Source organism: Armigeres subalbatus, chromosome 2, assembly GCF_024139115.2.
Source record: "Armigeres subalbatus isolate Guangzhou_Male chromosome 2, GZ_Asu_2, whole genome shotgun sequence".
Classification (NCBI taxonomy): Eukaryota; Metazoa; Arthropoda; class Insecta; order Diptera; family Culicidae; genus Armigeres; species Armigeres subalbatus.
The window spans coordinates 321,801,225-321,817,396 of NC_085140.1; the positions used below are offsets into that span (position 1 = coordinate 321,801,225).

At 44.2% G+C, this 16,172-nt stretch overlaps 1 protein-coding gene across 4 annotated transcripts in view; it reads right to left on the minus strand.

The window, feature by feature from the left end:
• Positions 1 to 393: 393 nt before the first annotated feature.
• Positions 394 to 16,172, minus strand: part of LOC134212676 (uncharacterized) — a 45,052-nt gene continuing 29,273 nt past the window's right edge. For 3 of the 4 annotated variants that reach the window (XM_062690728.1, XM_062690729.1, XM_062690730.1), the window contains exons 2-4: positions 2,769 to 3,103; positions 2,516 to 2,639; positions 394 to 906 (exon numbers count right to left, since the gene is read on the minus strand). In XM_062690728.1, the coding sequence (XP_062546712.1) occupies positions 796 to 906; positions 2,516 to 2,639; positions 2,769 to 2,962 (429 nt within the window). In that variant the 5' untranslated portion in view covers positions 2,963 to 3,103 and the 3' untranslated portion in view covers positions 394 to 795. Of the gene's footprint in view, positions 907 to 1,052; positions 2,307 to 2,515; positions 2,640 to 2,768; positions 3,104 to 16,172 lie in introns of all 4 variants that reach the window. The other variant, XR_009979321.1, reaches the window with a different exon arrangement.

Here is a 16,172-nt window from a genome sequence, read left to right on the forward strand (position 1 = left end):
GCATGCTGGTGAGCATACACAAGCATAGCGAGATTGGTTCAACAAGCCAGTGAACCCAAAGACAGTATTCGAACACGCTCGGTTACGAGGGAACTTCCGCTTATCGGGAACATTCTGTTGGAATAGGCTAAATCCACCGCCGGGGACTAGGCCGAGTAGATCGTGATGCATTACAGTACCGAATTCTGGACGTCGCGTCGCCGGGGCGCTATGATCTAGCCAGAATCTCTGGGACATTTGTGTAAACAGATTGACTTGCGCTGATTTGCAAGCATGCTACAGGTGAAAAACTAGTGCTAGTTACGCAATAACCGTTACGCATCCGTCATCGAGTTCAACCCGCATATCGCATTATAGAAAGATGATTTCGGAAATAAAATGATGACACAAAAATTACGTTAATAATTAGGATACATTTTTTATCGGTTGTGTATGTTTGTTCTAAATTAACACCTGGTTTGTCTTGGGACGTCTTTCTTTTTGTAGTTAATTAGCACAATTCTATTAATTGATTATCTCTTCCCTAAGTGTCTAATTTCGTATACCTGTGCTGGAAGTATTTTTTATCTTGTCTTGGAAAATGTCCTGTTTGGTCGAAATTGATTTTTTTCTTATCACATGTCAAACGATCGTGCGGGTACGTCAGTCGTTCAGTTCCTATTTATGGCAGTTGGATTATTTACAATGATTTCGATGATGATCATTCCTATTGTTTCCTAAAGTGGTTCAGTAAATCTAATGACTCATTTTTTCAATTTTTCATTCAACTTCCTAGTTCTGCTTCCGCCCAACTTCCTAGTTCTGCTTCCTGTTCTTCACTCGCTTCATGTCGTCGTCCATATCCATGAACCGACTCAGCCGGGATCCGTTGAAGGGTGCATCACTGCCGGGCGGGTGCATGCGCATCTGCAGATGTGTAACGTAACGGAAAGTGAATTTCTACGGAACAATAAGCCCCTTTCTTGGAGGAGTTAGTACCCTTTTGCCAGTTTGTAGAAAAAGAAAATCAATTCATAATGCAAGCTTTAATCAGCTCCTTTGCTCATACGCACCTGCTGCTAATTGCGATCCCATGTTCGAAATGAATGCTTCGTGCTTGCGTTTGGGTGTGTTTGTGTTTACAGATAATGCGGTAAATTGGGTTTTAGTCAGATGGTCTTATCGTACTGTACAAAGTAAATGACGTCTTGCGTCGTGGTAGTCTTTAGCTGTTGGAGAGTGTCATTTGTTTGTGTAATTATTTGATGATAGTTTTTTGTTTTCCAATGCGGACCTGTTAGCATTTTAGTAATCCATTTCTCAGAAAGAAATAATCAAGGGAGAATTATAAATATTAGTATTAATGTTATCGTCCCGAAAACACCAGGTAAATTATGTTAAATGTGTAAAATTTTCGGCTCAATTGTTGGCAACACTGCCACGGTGGTAAACATTGTCTTGTTGATGTTTTGCATAGTAGTCGTTGAATAATATTATTTTAAAAGACGTTATATTTAGAGGACTAATGCTTTTGTACAAATTTAAAGTTATTGAAGTGAAATCATATCTTCGCAATGTGTTATCTTTGATTTGTACTTATAAGAAGTTGGATTTTTTTTAAAAGAAAATGAGATTAAATGTTATGCCATGTAAGTTGTTATGTGTTTAAGGATAGTTATTTTATTGTTTACGGGAGCACTAACAATATTTTGTGAACTGTCAAAACCTCTGTACGAACACAGTTGGTCATACCGAGGATTCAACCGTCACAACAGAAAAAAAAACATATCTTAGCAAAGCTTGAATTTGGATAAATTCTAATGAATTCATCCATTCTTGCATTGTTGAATATGTAAAGCTATGGTTTTCTAATATGTTTAATAAATTGCGACTGGTATTCAGGAAGTATTACAATTGCTTCAATCATTCTGGTTATATTCGGTAACCGGCTATTGGAACCATGGTTGGTTATTATTTGTTTAATTGAGTTTCCGATATTAAAGCATCGATTAATTAAGCCTTTTTGGCATTAATGAACGGCGTTATGGAAGAAAGGAACTGAAATCACAAAGAAAAGGACTTAGAAGTTAGATTCGAGTAGGGAGAACAGATTTCTAGTCGACAGTCAGTTTCAGTCTTGACAGAGAATTATTGAAAGAAATGGAAATAACAGTTTTAAGATTTCGCGATAGTTCGCGTGTGCTCTTCATGGCGTGGCGGTTGATGTGGTGTACAGTGTGGCGAGTGTGATTGTTTGTATTCATTATTTAGGCAAGATAAATGCGATTTGAGTATTAGATCTCGGTATTATCTTTGGCGTAACGTTTCTGAAAATTGCGAAAGAAACCAAAATATAAATGTCACCATTCAACGATTAGTATTTAAAATATATGAATAAACCAAAAACAAAGTGCAACAAAACTCAAAATAGCCAAATCAAGCCAATCTTGAATCAAATGAAACCAAAACTTTAAAATTTTTGCAATTGTATCCAAGATTTCCACTAACGAAACCTTGGATGGAAACCAAAAGTTACCATGATTCGGTATTTCTCTTTGCAGGCGTAGTCACTCTCGTCCAAATCCTTATAGCAGTCCGATTTGTAGTCCGGTGGCAGGGGCTTACCCTCAAATTCACACAGCTTGTGGAGTGGACGAGACCTGCGAAACATAAGTGTGTTATTGATTGTTTTATTAGTGTAAATGTGAAGCTAATTTAATGCGATACTTATCATCCGATGTTGGTATAAACATGAACACAATGTTCATGTTTTTGATTCAGTAACTCACCTCACAATCATCTTGTCCATTCCGGTGGGCTTGTTCATCGGGCAGTAAAACACGTCCGGTGTATTTTTGTCGTACACGATCGACTTTCGCATCAGGTCCTTCTCCTTGTACTTGATATGCTTCTCTTTGGCAGCAACGCTGGTCAACGCCAGCAACGCCACGGCGCAGAACACGATCACCGATTTGCTGCTCATGGTTGCTTTCGTTTCGTCTGCCCAATCTCGCGGTGGGAAAATATGTCTGACTGAACTTGAAGCTTGTTTTTCCCACCGAGCGCGGTCTATTGTCTGCTGGTTTTCTACCAGCCGTTGGTCCTCTCAGACAGTAGTGATTATCTGTGGAAAACGAAAGCGAAAAAGAGAGCATTGTTTTAGCATAGGATTTCCATAGATTACGAGGGCGATTACAGGTTGACGAGACGATGGTGTTTTCCGACTTTAAGCAATGTAGTGTCAAGGTTGAATAATAACAGCTGTGCGCGCCTGAGATGATGCTGATGTCGTCGTTGCGATAGTCGCTAAAGGAGATACATATGGTGAAGATGCACGATGAGAGCGAGGGGAGGTTGTGCTTTCACTGCTCTTTATAGAGATTATTCGACTATAGTGAACCGTTTTGCCACAATTTAAAACAAATTGAAATACAAGAAGTAGATTCTAATTGATGACAGGGTCGCACTAGGATTCATGAATCCAACGGGCATGTTGGAAATTAGAATAAGCCCTAACAATCTAATTCTAAATAAATCACAGTGTTTCTTGTATTCTCGAGAAAAAAGAGTTCAATTCAATTATGGACCACTCATGAAATTTGCTTCCGACGTAGAACGTGGGTAGTATATCGGGTAGTAACGAATTACAGTTTACCACACCTCGTATACGAACAGCGAACTAGCTTAGCATAGTGTATTGTTAGCTCAAACTACAAGGTTCTGCAAATGTCGACCTCCGGACTGAATAAGCCTTCAATGAAGTATCGCTGGAGACTGAGTTATCATCAGGTTTCTCAGAAAAATGCAGGACAGATGCGCGTAAAAGGCTCGTAAATGGCATTTAATAAAGAAAGGTTTCGTTACAGGTGATTCGTACGACCGGCGCCAGTCGAAGTCGATATTGCCAGATTTTCTCAAAATTGCACGCGGCGAACCCTTCATGAAAGGTACAGCCGCGCCTTCTGCACTCCGTTTACTTGATTCTTATGGGTGAATAGCATTGCGGTGTATCGTTTATCGCGGCCGTACCTTTCGACAGTCATTCACCGCGTGAAGTTTTGTGCAAGTACCCATTTAGGAACATTACAAACGCCGCGGCGTGTATCATATCCAGAAAATCTGACAATACAGTGTTTGCACTGGAATGAACAAGAAATATATTTCGGAACATGGAATGCGGCAGGATCTGGATATGAAAAGCTTCAGCTTGGTAGACGGCGAGGCAGCGGAAATACAGCAGTACATCCTGCACAGGTTGGCATAGATCTTACCCCATTGCTGAGAAATCAGTCCATGCCACTGCAAATCGCTTTGAAAAATGAATCCAGCGTTGCTTGCTTTATCTGACCAATCAATGTTCTGACCTTCCTTTACAAGTACTTATGACGTGTACCTACTTGTGAAGAACAAGGCCTTGTTTTTATCAGAATTTACACGAAGATTGTTTTTCCGTTAGCATTCGGTCACATGATGACAAGTTGTCGTGCGCAAGAGTCAATCGGAGTAATGTAAAGCTTAACATTATCAGCGAAAATGGACTGATCCCTGCAGTACACCAGACGGTACCTTAACGCTCTTAGAGCAACAATCACCAGAGAAAACCGTTTGTGTTCTGCCATATAGGCCTCTTTTATCGACCGTGGTTTCCAGGTCGTCGTACACTGGAAAAACTGAAGTTTTGATACTCTGCCAATGGCGAAATCCGGCCTGGAAATTCGACAAAGGATTGTTCTCTTCGTATGGTATGGTGACGGTGGCGATGTCCGGACGAACTTTGGCCCACGTGGAACACGTGCAACGAATGTACGATTCACCTCATCCGGATGGAGTCCACGAGGCTCTCTATCCGTTGCCAAAGTTCTAGGCGGAAATTTGAAAAAAATCATCACTTTTATTATTAAACTAGTCGACCCCGCAGACGTTGTCCTGCATAGTAGGCGAAATTTTGCGTTGTGAAGTGCCCATGCGACATTTCCATAAGAATCATAATTTTTGTTTTTCACGATTTACCCAACGTGATTTTCGTATTTGAAAATATCATATAAACCTGTCGGAAACGATAACGAACAAATCTGCTGAAGGAATGAAGAAAATCCGTCCAGCCGTTAGGGTCTAGGGTCCCGCCAAAAGCAGTGGGAACAACATAGTTAAGGGGAAGAATAAGCCAAAACTGCACATTCTCCGGAGAGTAAACTGATTCTAATGTCTGGACAGCAAGCAAGAGTTTTGGAGAGAAGTCTTGTGCAAAGGCAAACGCCAGCAAGGATTCAGAGTCAGATTTGAGACGATCGTTGTCAAGTGAAGACAGAAATTAAGTAGTGCGGACAGACTTTAGTGCAGTGGAATTGAAGTAGTGTGGTGAAATAAAATAAAATGGCGTCACCCGACAGGGGCACTCTTCCCAAGTAACATTTCTCGAGTACTTATTCAAAAGGACGTATGTGGTTTTGCAAACAAAGATTCAAATGTCGATTTGTCCAATCAGATGCCACTCACACGTAAATCAACACCATGAACTGATAGCCGAAGCCTCCCCCTATATGTCTGTGGTAATAGTTTGCGTGGGAATGCTATCAGATTGGTGAAATCAACGTTCGAATTTTTGTTCACAAAATCACATACGTCCTTTTGAATAAGTACCCGAGATTTTATGTTTTATAACGCTCTTGAAGATCATATTGTCGCGCTTACCTTTTTCTAGACTTTCGCGGCGGTCTTACTCTCGCAGGCTCGACTGCGAAGGTAGACGTCAAGATAGCCGCCAGGTTAAAAGATAGGGAAAATTTTCCCTCTCAAAACAAAACCACGTGCTTTTCGCCAAATGACAGCAGTACTCGATTGTATTAGTGAGAGGCAACCGGAGTCACTGAGTACATTTACTTACTTACTTATGGATCCTGTACACCTCCGGTGGTGCAAAGGGCCGACTTGAAAGATCTCCATCCTGAGCGTTGCCCGGCTATCGCTTTAACCTGTTGCCAGGTTAGATTTCGGTCGACTTCTTTTATTTCTTTATTGAGGCTTCGCCGCCATGAGCCTCTGGGTCTGCCTCTGCTGCGATGTCCCGCTGGGTTCCAGTCTAATGCTTGCTTACAGATTTCGTTTCCGCCCCTACGTAGAGTGTGGCCGACCCAGCCCCACTTCCGATCCCAAATTTCTGTTGCTATCGGCCTCTGGTGACAACGACGATGGAGCTCGTTGTTTGAGATCCAGTTGTGAGGCCACCAGGCCCGAATTATATACCGCAGGCATCTGTTAATGAACACCTGCAGCCGTTGAGTGTTCTCCACTGATACACACCATGTTTCGCTAGCGTATAACAGCACAGATTTCACGTTAGAGTTGAAAATTCGTATTTTGGTGCGTTCATTTATTTGCCTGTTTTTCCAGATATTTCTTAAACTCGCAAAGGCAGCCCTTGCTTTCTTTATCCGTGCGCCTATGTCGATCTTGGTACCGCCGTCTGACGCCATTTGGCTACCAAGCTATTGGAAGCTTTCAACATTCTCCACTGGTTGCCCGGCTACTGTGAAACTGGAAGGAGTCACCGTGTTTACATCCAACGATTTGGTTTTGTTGACGTTGATGACTAAACCTGCCGAGGAGGAGCGCTCGGAAAGGTCGTTGAGCTTACTCTGCATATCAGAGCGCCGTTGAGCGAGGAGTGCAACGTCATCCGCCAATTCGAAGTCGTTTAGGTGCTCCATGGTTATAGGCTGCCATAACAGCCCGCGGTTTGGTTCACGGTCAATCGCATCTACCAGAATCTCATCGATTACGATGAGGAACAGTAACGGTGATAGAATACATCCTTGCCTCACACCAGCTACGACCCGGATAGGGTCGGAAAGGACCCCATTGTGCAGCACTCTACACGAAAAGGCCTCGTACTGTGCTTCGATGATGCCGATGATTTTCTCAGGAACCCCCTTGCGTCTCAGGGCGCCCCACATATTCTCGTGATTGAGACGGTCAAAAGCTTTTTCGAAGTCAATGAATACCAAGTACAGGGACTCTTGGAATTCGTTGACGTGCTCCAAAATGATGCGGAGCGTGACAATATGGTCCACACAGGATCTTCCCCTGAATCCGGGCTAGGATAATTTTGCACAGAACTTTGAGAACGGTACACAGCAACATAATGCCTCGCCAGTTATCGCATACAGTCAGGTCACCCTTTTTGGGCACCTTCACTAAGATACCTTGCATCCAGTCGACCGGGAAAGTTGCGGTGTCCCAGATATTACGAAATAAACGATGCAGTAGTTGAGCGGATGTCATGGGGTCAGCTTTGAGCATCTCGGCTGATATGCGGTCGACCCCTGGGGCTTTATTCGATTTCATGATTTGGATGGCTGTTTGAATCTCTAGCAGTGATGGAGCTTCGGTATTGACGCGTGTTATACGTCGGATCCTAGGCAGATCATGCCGAGGTGATGATGGCCTGGCTGGCACTTGAAAAAGTTGTTCGAAGTGCTCGAACCAGCGTTTCAGCTGTTCAGTTGGGTCGGTCAATAACTGATCATTCGCGTCTTTCACAGGCATCGTTGCATTCATCTTCGCCCCGCTTAAGCGTCGTGAGATATCGTAGAGGAGGCGAATGTCCCCGGTTGCGACGGCTCTCTCTCCTTCGCCGGCCAGAGAGTCTGCCCACACTCGCTTCTTCCGTCAACATGAGCGTTTTACTTCCTTTTCAAGAGCCGAGTATCGTTGACGGCCTAAGACTTTGGCTCCTCTAGTTTTCAAACGCTCTATCGCGGCTTTGGCTTCTCTTCGCTCCTCTATCTTCCTCCAGGTCTCATCGGTGATCCATTGTTTTCTCTGGGTGCGTAGTGCGCCCAGATTGTTCTCGCTGGTGGCGATAAAGGCATTCTTGATGGCGGTCCATTGGTCTTCCACGCTGCCACCTTCCGGAATATCTGCAGCACGCGTCTCCAGTTCTTCAACGAAGAACCGTTTCACCGTGGCATCTTCCAGTCGGCGTGTGTTAAATCGTCGTCTAAGGGGCAAGCCAGAGTAAACGCGACGTGCGATGCGACGCGACGCGACAGTGCAATTTGACAGCCTGTTGATAATGATTGTTATTCTTTTACGTGAGTCACGTCGCGTCGCATCGCTCGTCGCGTTAACTCTTTCCTCCTGCCAACGAATCCGCGCAATGCGCAGGCGTATTTCGCCGATGAGGAGGTGATGATCAGACGCGATATCGGCACTACGTTTATTCCGTACATCAAGAAGGCTCCGTTTCCATTTTCGGTTGATGCAGATGTGGTCGATTTGATTTTCTGTAAAGCCGTCACGGGAGACCCACGTGACCTTGTGAACCGGTCGATGAGGGAAGAGCGATCCCCCGATCACCATGTCGTTATTACCACAAAATTCTGCGAACAGCTCTCCGTTTTCGCTCATTTCTCCGAGACCATGGCGTCCCATAATGCGCTCATGGTTCAAGTTGTCGGATCCGATCTTCGCATTGAAGTCGCCCAAACAGATCTTGATATCACCCTTCGGAATTCTATCTACGACGGCATTGAGTTGGCTGTAGAAGTTCTCTTTGTCTTGCAGATCGGCAGCATCGGTTGGCGCATAACATTGGGCTATAGTAAGGTTTCGGACCCGTGTTTTAAATCTGGCAACGATTATCCTTTCACTTATAGGTTCCCACTTCATAAGCACAGAGTGTGCCTGAGCGCTTAGTAGGAAGCCAACTCCGCGATGTCGGGGAGCGTGTTCACCTCGTAAACCATAAATTGACTGGATCTGTTGAAAATCGTACCCCGGCTGTTACAACCGGCTCTCCGCATGACACCTTCTAGCGCAATGTTGAACAACAGGCACGAAAGTCCATCACCTTGTCTTAGTCCCCGGCGCGATTCGAACGAACTGGAGTGTTTGCCCGAAATCTTCACACAGTTTTGCACACCATCCACCGTTGCTTTGATCAGTCTGGTAAGCTTCCCAGGGAAGCTGTTCTCGTCCATAATTTTCCATAGCCTATACTGTCGTATGCCGCCTTGAAATCAACGAACAGATGGTGCGTTGGGACCTGGTATTCACGGCATTTTTGAAGAATTTGCTGTACAGTAAAGTTCGGGTCCGTTGTCGAGCGGCCGTCAACGAAGCCGGCTTGATAACTTCCCACGAACTCATTCACTAATGGTGATAGACGACTGAAGATGATCTGGGATATCACTTTGTAGGTGGCATTAAGGATGGTGATCGCTCGAAAGTTCTCACACTCCAGCTTGTCGCCTTTCAGGTAGATGGGGCGTATAACCACTTCCTTCCACTCCTCCGATAGCTGTTCGGTTTCCCAGATTCTGACTATCAATTTGTGCAGGCAAGTGGCTAACTTTTCCGGGCCCATCTTGATGAGCTCAGTTCCGATACCATCCTAACCAGCTGCTTTATTGGTCTTTAGCTGTTGGATGGCATCCTTAACTTCCTTCAAGGTGGGGGCTGGTTGGCTTCCATTGTCCATGTCTATGTCTATTTACAGTGAATTCCTACAACTACAATTTAAAATACTTATACTTATACTTAAAATCCTTATCACAGTTTGCTGTTACAGATAGATATTAAAAATTTCAAGTTGTATTGCGCTTTTTGCACTTTATAAGAGTTCTGCGAGATTTTTTTTCTCACAGTCATCTTTTTCTCACACTCAATACACTCATAAAAGTTTGATTTTCCGTGTATAATGTTTGTGTGTGAGTTCTCAATCTGAAAACAAATAGACGTCAAATCAAGGCGGGAATCGATTTAGTGTACACGCTTACATGTGACTAACAAGTAATGGGTTATAATTGGGTAAGTTTCAGTAACAAAAATCGATCAACCCGAAATGAGAGTGAGTGTGAGAAAAAGAAGCGGGCAAATCACAATCTACACATAACTCTTCAAATTCGTGAAATCGGCAATAATGCAACTATTCTTTAAATCTAACCTAAAGCTAAACACATATTTTTCATAGACTAGCGGTAGACGAACTATAGTAGACGAACACAGAACAAATTTGAATTGGCTCAAACCGAACAATTGTAAGTAATCAACTTGTTGGATTGTTAGATAGCACTAAACAATGAAATAAATATTCCTGCTTAAAGCTGTTTTCACACCCAAACGGAGTTTCGTGATCTGCTAAAAGAAGTCGGAAAGGCCAACTTGTTCTCGGAACAAACTTTAAGAATTGTTCGTCATGTCGAATAAGGGTACACCAGCTAACCCAGCTGACGGAACACCGGAGAAGGATGAGCCTTCCGGCTGTGCTTGCTGTGATCGCCCTGAAACATTTGATAACATTGTCCAGTGCGATCAGTGCAACGAGTGGTGGCACATGACGTGCGCTGAACTCCTTCGGTGGCTGAGCGTTCGTGGATTTGCGGGCACTGTATGCCAGAAAGTGTTCTCTCGCGCACGACGACGGGTGGCTCGATTAGCCCTGAAGAAGAAGCAGCTGGAAGAGCAGCAAGCTATGGAGCAACGCCATCTCGCCCAGAAGTGTAAGCTTCTGGAAGACGAACTGGGTGAGGCGGGGAGGTCGTAGTACATACTCAGCAGAAGTTTATGGAAGCAAACCCGAATCATCAACATACCGGTGGCGTAGAAGATCACCAGGCGTCCTGTTTCTACACTCCAACATTGAACTCAACGATAAAACCAACTGACCCAAACCCGAGCCTAGCCAATCGGGATCAGCAGCGAAACACCGGCGCGATCCCTAAAACAGCTCCAAACAAGGCTCCAAAGCAAAAAGATGTCAACATTTCAGGTAACCTTATGTGCCTCCCCCCACTCATCAAGGTAAGCCACGTTCAGCTCCAGAAAACTCCCTCCAACAATTTGGGACTATGGAGCTTCCCACAATGGCTTCCAGTTTCGGAATCCACCCCAATGCATCAAGCACTCTTCCGCGAACCGGAATGATTACGGGCATTCAGCCATCGCTGTATCCGAGAATATCTGCGAGATTAGCTCCCCCATCTATGGGACGTCCGAATGCCGGCCATATTACTATAATCACTATGGATTGGATCCCCCATCCGCAGGATTACCAAACGTTAGGCTTCCGCCACCTGCAAATTCGGTTCCTTCTATGAGACGTCCGAATGCCGGCCATATCTTACCGGCAAATCCAACCTTTTCTTAGGGATTAGATTCCACTTTCGCGGGACTATCAAACGTTGGCCTTCCGCCCCCTGCTCCGCCACTCGTCTCTTTCTATCGGAACGGCACCCCAGCTGCAGAGGCTGCCGCTAATGAAGGAATTTATTCCCTTCCAATCGCAGTTAGCTGCTTGCTAAGTGATGTCACGTGACTTACCGACGTTTTCTAGTAATCCTGCTGACTGGCCGATATTCATAAGTAGCTTTATGAATAGTTCGCTATCGTGTGGCTATAATAGCGCCCAAAATATCGCACGCCTTCGTTATGTGATGAACTTATTGCTTAATAAAAAATCACAAAAATAAAGACCAAAAAAAAGCGCGCCTTCAACGCTGTTTAAAAGGGCCCGCGTATGAATCTGTCAAAAGTCGTTTATTGTTACCTGAATCAGTGCCTCATGTGATAGATACCCTTCGTTTACTGTATGGACGCCCTGAATTACTTATCAACACTCTACTTCAAAAGATGCACAGTGTTCCAGCGCCAAATGCGGAGAAGTTGGAAACTATCATCGATTTCGGCATAGCGGTACGCAGTCTCTGTGATCATTTGGAAGCTGCCGGGCAACCAGAGCATCTTTCCAATCCGACGTTGCTGATGGAGCTGGTCGAGAAATTACCTGCACACACCAAAATGTAGTGGGCCGACTACATACAACAGCATCCGATAGTCAACCTAAAAGTATTTGGAGATTTCATGCTGCGAGTCGTCATCGCAGTAAGTAGAGTAACAATGTACAGTGGCAGTCAACAGAAGCTGAAGCCGAAGGGATCAGTGAACACTCATACTGTGGAAGGGGAACCTTTTCGTCTACCTGCGCCAGCAAGCAAACGAGTTTGTTTCTGCTACAAGGAACTAGGTCATTGCAGACTGTGCGTTATTCGAGGCATTTGCGGTAGATGATCGTTGGAAGTTTGTGCAAAGTAACGGACTGTGCCGAAGTTGTCTGAACGCTCACGGGAAAAGGAGCTGCCGAAGCGCGTCGCGGTGCCCGATTGAAAAATGCCAATACCGACATCATCCGCTACTGCCTTCCAGTCGATCCAGTTCTATCGTCCGGCCTTCTCGAGGGATGTCAACAGTGAAGTAGCAGCAGCAAAGAGGCGGAATTACGGCAGATGACTACCAGAACCCGATGTCGGACGGAAGCAGGTCAGAGGATAACCGGACAAAGTTGTTGAAGACGGGTTAGAAAGTGTAGACGAGATTTCGGTAAGCAGGACACGTTAGCTCGGGACCATAAAGCATGCGGCTGTCGATAATAGCTTGTCCAACTTTTAGTCTGGTGGTTTTTTGTCGCAAGAGTTTTCATAAGACTGATGCGGGACTTGTAAGCTACTTTTACCACCCCGAAGTGCGACAGAAACGTGAGTTTCCGGTCGATGTCGACTACAAGCTCCCGGACAATCTTCCGGTTGGGGATGGCTTCAGTGCCGAGCTATATGGAAGGTCCTGATAACTGGTACAGGCTACTGCAGATGTGTCCCCGGACACGCTTACTGGCGTTCATCACAAAACCGACGGATGTAGTCCAGCGATAAATGGTACTTTACAGCCGGCTGAGTTTTGATCATGGTCCTTCCAGGAGTCTTTCCGACCACGACCAACGTCAACGTCGTCGGCATATACGAAAACGTACACATTCGCTGCTAGAATGCTAAAAACCTCGTCCATAGCGATGATGAAGAGCGTTACCGCTAAGCCCGACCCTTGGGGACCCAATGAGCACTTTAATGGTTCGTCGGGTGAGGAAGTTTTTAACAGAAGCAAACATGTTGTCTATGATAATCCACTCTTGGAGTTCGCTAAGGACCATGGGTATCCAGGCCCCGCTAAAAGCTTTGGCAATATCAAGTTATACAAGGTCAACAAGGCCTTTCTCATAGGCACACTGTCCAGGTTGGCAAAATATGTACTGGTGCCATAGCCTGGTCGAAAAGCGTGTTGACGATGACCGAACCTTCCGTCGGCTTTCAATTTCGCCCTGAGTGGCTGGTTGCTCAAAAACCCTATACCTCCAGAATCGAGTGCATGACTTCTTCTGAGTTGATGGACTACTTTGAGTTATTGATCTTGAATATTGAACCTGAAAGTTGACATCAGAATGTATAAGAGAGACTCGAAGTATTTAAATTTTGAAAAGGATTATTATGTCAGACGCAGCTCCCGATATGTCAAAATAAGCCTCGTACGGTGATAAGTTCAAAACGTTGTCTTCATTGTTTTTGGTGCACAGTATTTGAAATACTTAATTATTGAATACATTCGGGAAAGGGCCGTTTGGCCGAAAGCCATGTTTCTGAAAGCCATTTAGCCGAAGGCCACTAGGCCGAACGATGTTTGACCGAATATGTCATTTTGATCGAAACCCATTTGGCCGATATACACTTATAGCAGAAAATGTCGATCGGCTGAACAATAGTGAACGTGAAAAGTGTGACATTTATGATCATTTGTCCCGTTCTGTCAAATGACATTCTTGGTGATATGACCTGTACGGCCAAACGACATTTTCGACGAAATAATACGCATAAGCTCTATTTTATCAATTAGGGGAACTGTTCCGATCTCCATCTCACTGAACATATATTCATCTCATCGCGAAACAAAAGAAAATACAGCACCAATTTTGTCGCTTCTTTTTGTCAACATGCGTGCTCACTGCTGAAAAAAATCACAAAAATAAGAAACAAATCAAATTGCTTTCCATTGCTTTGTTTTTGATGGGATGAATATCGGAGCCATGAGATGAATTTCAGGAGTAGTTCCTCTATATGTGTATAAAATTGGAGGTTTTGAAATTTTGAGCATTCGACAATTTGTTCTTTGACATTCTGTCTTTAGACACCTCTTAATTATAAACATTGTTTATTTAACTTTTCAGATTCTACACATAACCATATTGTATTGAGTTGCGCAACAATTTCTGATCGATTCGAGTCCAAATATCAGGGCCACATATTCAAAACCTGTTAACATTTGCAGCTACCGTCAAACATCACTCCATAGATCAATTTGAACGAACTATCGAAATCAAGAGTGCAATGCTCCGTTCGTTTTGCTTCTCACGGAATCACGGCAGCTATGAGCAACCCATCGATCAATCACTGCAGCAGGAAGGTAATTTCCATTTTATAATTTTCCCTATACATATCGGGATGCATCAAGCATGTCTTCCACGGTTGGGTTTCGTTCCGTTCCGGTAGATTGGATCCAACCCAGCAGCATGTAAAGCCACATCAAGACACGATCCCCAGTGTGGCAGATCGATCACAATCAAACACCCATGCATGGGGCTCAGCGAAATAAAACGGTTGGAGGATGAAAAATTGTAGATTCCACCTTTCGTCGATGATTGGTGGTGGGTTTCGGTATGATGGATAGTGTTCGTGGCCAGGCGAGGATTAACCCCACAATTGGTCGAATTATATCAAATTCACAGCAAAGTGAAGTATATAATAGCCGACGAGTACCGCAAAGCCGATTGGGTGTTCGATTGAGCACCGCTTCATTTGCGTATTTCTGATCAATAGGAAATTACTTACTAATCGGAACTAATGATCGGCTATTTATTGACTGAGAGTATTAATTTCTTTTTCATTGCCCTTTTGTTCCATTTTCGGTTTCAATTCGTTTGTTATTTTTGTATGTGCCGCCGTCGGGGTGACAATGAGTCAAATTGGGGTGAGAATGGGCACTGTTTCAACTGCTTAGAATGCTTATAGAATGGATTAAATGTATCTGAGGACAAGAAAGGGGCCCTCCTTAGCCGTGCGGTAAGATGCGCGGCTACAAAGCAAGACCATGCTGAGGGTGGCTGGGTTCGATTCCCGGTGCCAGTCTAGACAATTTTCGGATTGGAAATTGTATCGACTTCCCTGGGCATAAAAGTATCACCGTGTTAGCCTCATGATATACGAATGTAAAAATGGTAACTTGGCTTACAAACCTCGCAGCTAATAACTGTGGAAGTGCTCAATGAACAAGCTGCGAGGCGGCAATGTCCCAGTGGGGGATGTAATGCCAATGAAGAAGAAGAGGGCAAGAAAACTAAAACATAAGAGACCTTTTTGAACGATTTTATTATCCGACCTCCATACTGTCGGTGAGAGCGATGACCCATTCTCACCCCCGATGACAGTGCTGCAAAAAATCCGAATCCTGAAAAAAGGCATTCGTAGCACACCTCCTGAAATCTTGTGAATCTAACACCATGATTCTTCGTGTAGTTGCGAAATCCCTACATCAGAAGTCCCAACTGTACAGCATTCCACGTTAATCGTGTTGGCAATGGGATGGCACTTGATTACAATATCATGGGAAGATCATAAACAGATATCTGGCACAGTATCACAAAATCCACGGCGGACGGGAAAATTGGCACATTGGCACACACACTTTGCGATGAAAAAAAACTACGTCGTCGGCCGGATGTTTTGGGTGGTTCACTTTATTTGAAAGGCGTTTGCAGAGCAGGTTCGTCAAGGTGAGCCGGTGATTAAACTAAATATGGGGAACGAGCAACATGATACTAAACACGGTTATTACAATTTGTTTAGTTTTTGGGGTCGAGTTTGCTCACACCGTTGCTGATAATCAAGCCGTTGCCTCTTCTTTTTAGATCGCGTGGAAGAAACTCCCAAAGTGGCTACCCATTCCATCATCTGACTTAGATATTACAATTGAGTCTATATTCAAGGTAGAATTAAAATAAACACTCTGAACGAAACAGACTAACTAGTAGTTGCAAGCCGATCATTAACACATTTGCAAACCAGTTTACAGCAAGCGCCATTTGACTTCATTTCGTATCGATCGAATCTGGTAGGGATCCGAATCAAGATATTCCAGTTCGCCGGCTTTAATGCGGATTGCAGAATGCCAAGAGTCATTGGACACAAATATCGATCATTGTTTGCAATGGCAGATCTACCCGGCAGGTTGTCCGATCTACATTCAACCATCCGAGCGAAAGCTTTGAAAATAAAAAAGAGCCGCTCAAACTCGAGGTAAAGTTATCAAGTCGC